Source organism: Pteropus alecto, unplaced genomic scaffold (assembly GCF_000325575.1).
Source record: "Pteropus alecto unplaced genomic scaffold, ASM32557v1 scaffold101, whole genome shotgun sequence".
NCBI classification, from domain to species: domain Eukaryota; kingdom Metazoa; phylum Chordata; class Mammalia; order Chiroptera; family Pteropodidae; genus Pteropus; species Pteropus alecto.
The window spans coordinates 1,681,271-1,683,000 of NW_006432945.1; the positions used below are offsets into that span (position 1 = coordinate 1,681,271).

Below are 1,730 nucleotides of genomic sequence, written 5' to 3' on the forward strand. Positions count from 1 at the left end.
GCCCAGGGGGCGGGTCTCGGAGAAAAGATTTAAGCGGCCGCTGGCCGCTAGCGAGGTGCCAGCTGCCGAGGCTCCATCTGGAAGAACCGCGGCTGCCGGGGAGGAGGAGAACGCGGAGCTGCGGGGACCCACGGACGCGCTCACCATCTCCCAGCCCCCGCTGCCTCCTAGAAGCCCGCTGCGCGGCTCAGGTGAGCCGGGCGGGGGCTGGCGCGGCGGGGCCTGGGTCCCGGGAGCCCCCTTTCTGTGGGTCTCTACCTAGACGCTGAGGGAGGAGTGCTGGGGCAGCCGAAGCCATCCTTCAGTGACTAACGGTTCCCTTTTCTGCTCCGCTCCTCCTGCAGGTCCCTCCCGCTCCCGAGAGCCCAGATCCTTGATGGAAACGGTGCAGGAGCTGATTCTTCTGGCCAAGGAGATGATGGCCCAGACGTCCAAACGGAAACTGGTGAAGCTGTACGTGCTGGGGAGCGTGCTGGCCCTATTCGGCGTGGTGCTCGGCCTGGTGGAGACCGTGTGCAGCCCTTTCACGGCCGCCAGCCGCCTGCGGGAAGAGGAGGCAGCGGTGGCCGCGCTGCGGGCCTCGCGGGAGCGCCAGACCCTCCGGACACAGGCCCTGCTAGAGAAAGGCAAGCAGCAGGAGGCCATAGTCTGCAGCAGGGCCCTCTCCAAACGGCTGCATGCCTCCTAAGAACTGCGGGAGGCCAGCAGAGGGAGGGAGAGAGACAGAGACGAGAAAGAGAGGGAGGGAAATAGAGAAAAAAGAGAGAGAGTCAGAGACTGACCCAGTTGGGGAGAGCAGGACTCCTGTGCTGTTTGGACTTAACTTCGGAGACTTCTAGAACTGAACGCACACAGATCCACCAACAGGAGTTTGGGATTGAGTTTTGCTGCTGTGCAGCACTGCAGGAGAAAGACATATCCAAAACTATGCGTCTTTGAGCTGAGTGCATCTACCATTTTGCACTAGGGAAGAAGGAGAAACGCTTTTTATATTATTATTATTATTATTTTATTATTATTATTATTATGACAAATGACCACCATTTTGCATTTTGAAATAAAAAAAAATGTTTTATACTATATCTCAGTACCTGATTCCTGAGGGACATGGTTCCCTGGGGTGGGCAGGCAGCAGGCATGGTGAGCATGCTGGTGGAGGGGTCTTCCCGGGGCACTGTGGAGAGAGAAGCCTCCTGAAGGTCAGGCAACAGATGCTTCACTGCCAAGGACTTTGATATTCATACTACATGCTTATAAGTCTGTCGAGGATTTGTTTTTGTTTCATGTTAGAGGTGGGAAGAGAGAAACTTTCGTAAGTCCCACCAGACTTCTCTTTTTAAAATCAGAAGATAAATCAACCTCTGAGGTAGAACATGTGAATGGGAGATACTGATCAAATCTAGGCCAGAATCTCCATTTGCCCTTTGCACTGGGAGCCTCCTGTGCATCGGAGGCTGCTGTGGCTGATGCCTCCTTCTTCCTAACTATCCTAGCAAGAGAAAGAGAGAGAGGGGAAGGAGAAGGGGGACGGGCAGGGAGAAAACCCACTCGAACGAGAAAAGACTGGTTGTCAGAGTCCTGAGCCCCCTTCCTCCAGGGGCAGCGCTGTGGTCATAACCAATTCAGTGGCTCTACAGGGCTCTGCAAAGGACATTTTAAACAGCGGCTCTTAAAGAGACATAAGCTTGATGCCGCTCTCCTCTTGATTTTAATATGTCTCCTGCCTTAAC

The 1,730-nt window shown here is 54.7% G+C and overlaps 1 protein-coding gene across 1 annotated transcript; it reads left to right on the forward strand.

The window, feature by feature from the left end:
- Positions 1 to 33: 33 nt before the first annotated feature.
- Positions 34 to 916, forward strand: G0S2 (G0/G1 switch 2). The gene is made up of 2 exons (XM_006907679.3): positions 34 to 191; positions 345 to 916. Exon 2 carries the CDS (start codon positions 377 to 379, stop codon positions 686 to 688), a length of 312 nt encoding a protein of 103 aa, XP_006907741.1. The 5' UTR covers positions 34 to 191; positions 345 to 376; the 3' UTR covers positions 689 to 916.
- Positions 917 to 1,730: the final 814 nt, after the last annotated feature.

What these genes read in the sequence shown, in the direction of transcription:
- G0S2 (XM_006907679.3), top strand. Translation starts at nt 377, where the DNA reads ATGGAAACGGTGCAGGAGCTGATTCTTCTGGCCAAGGAGATGATGGCC.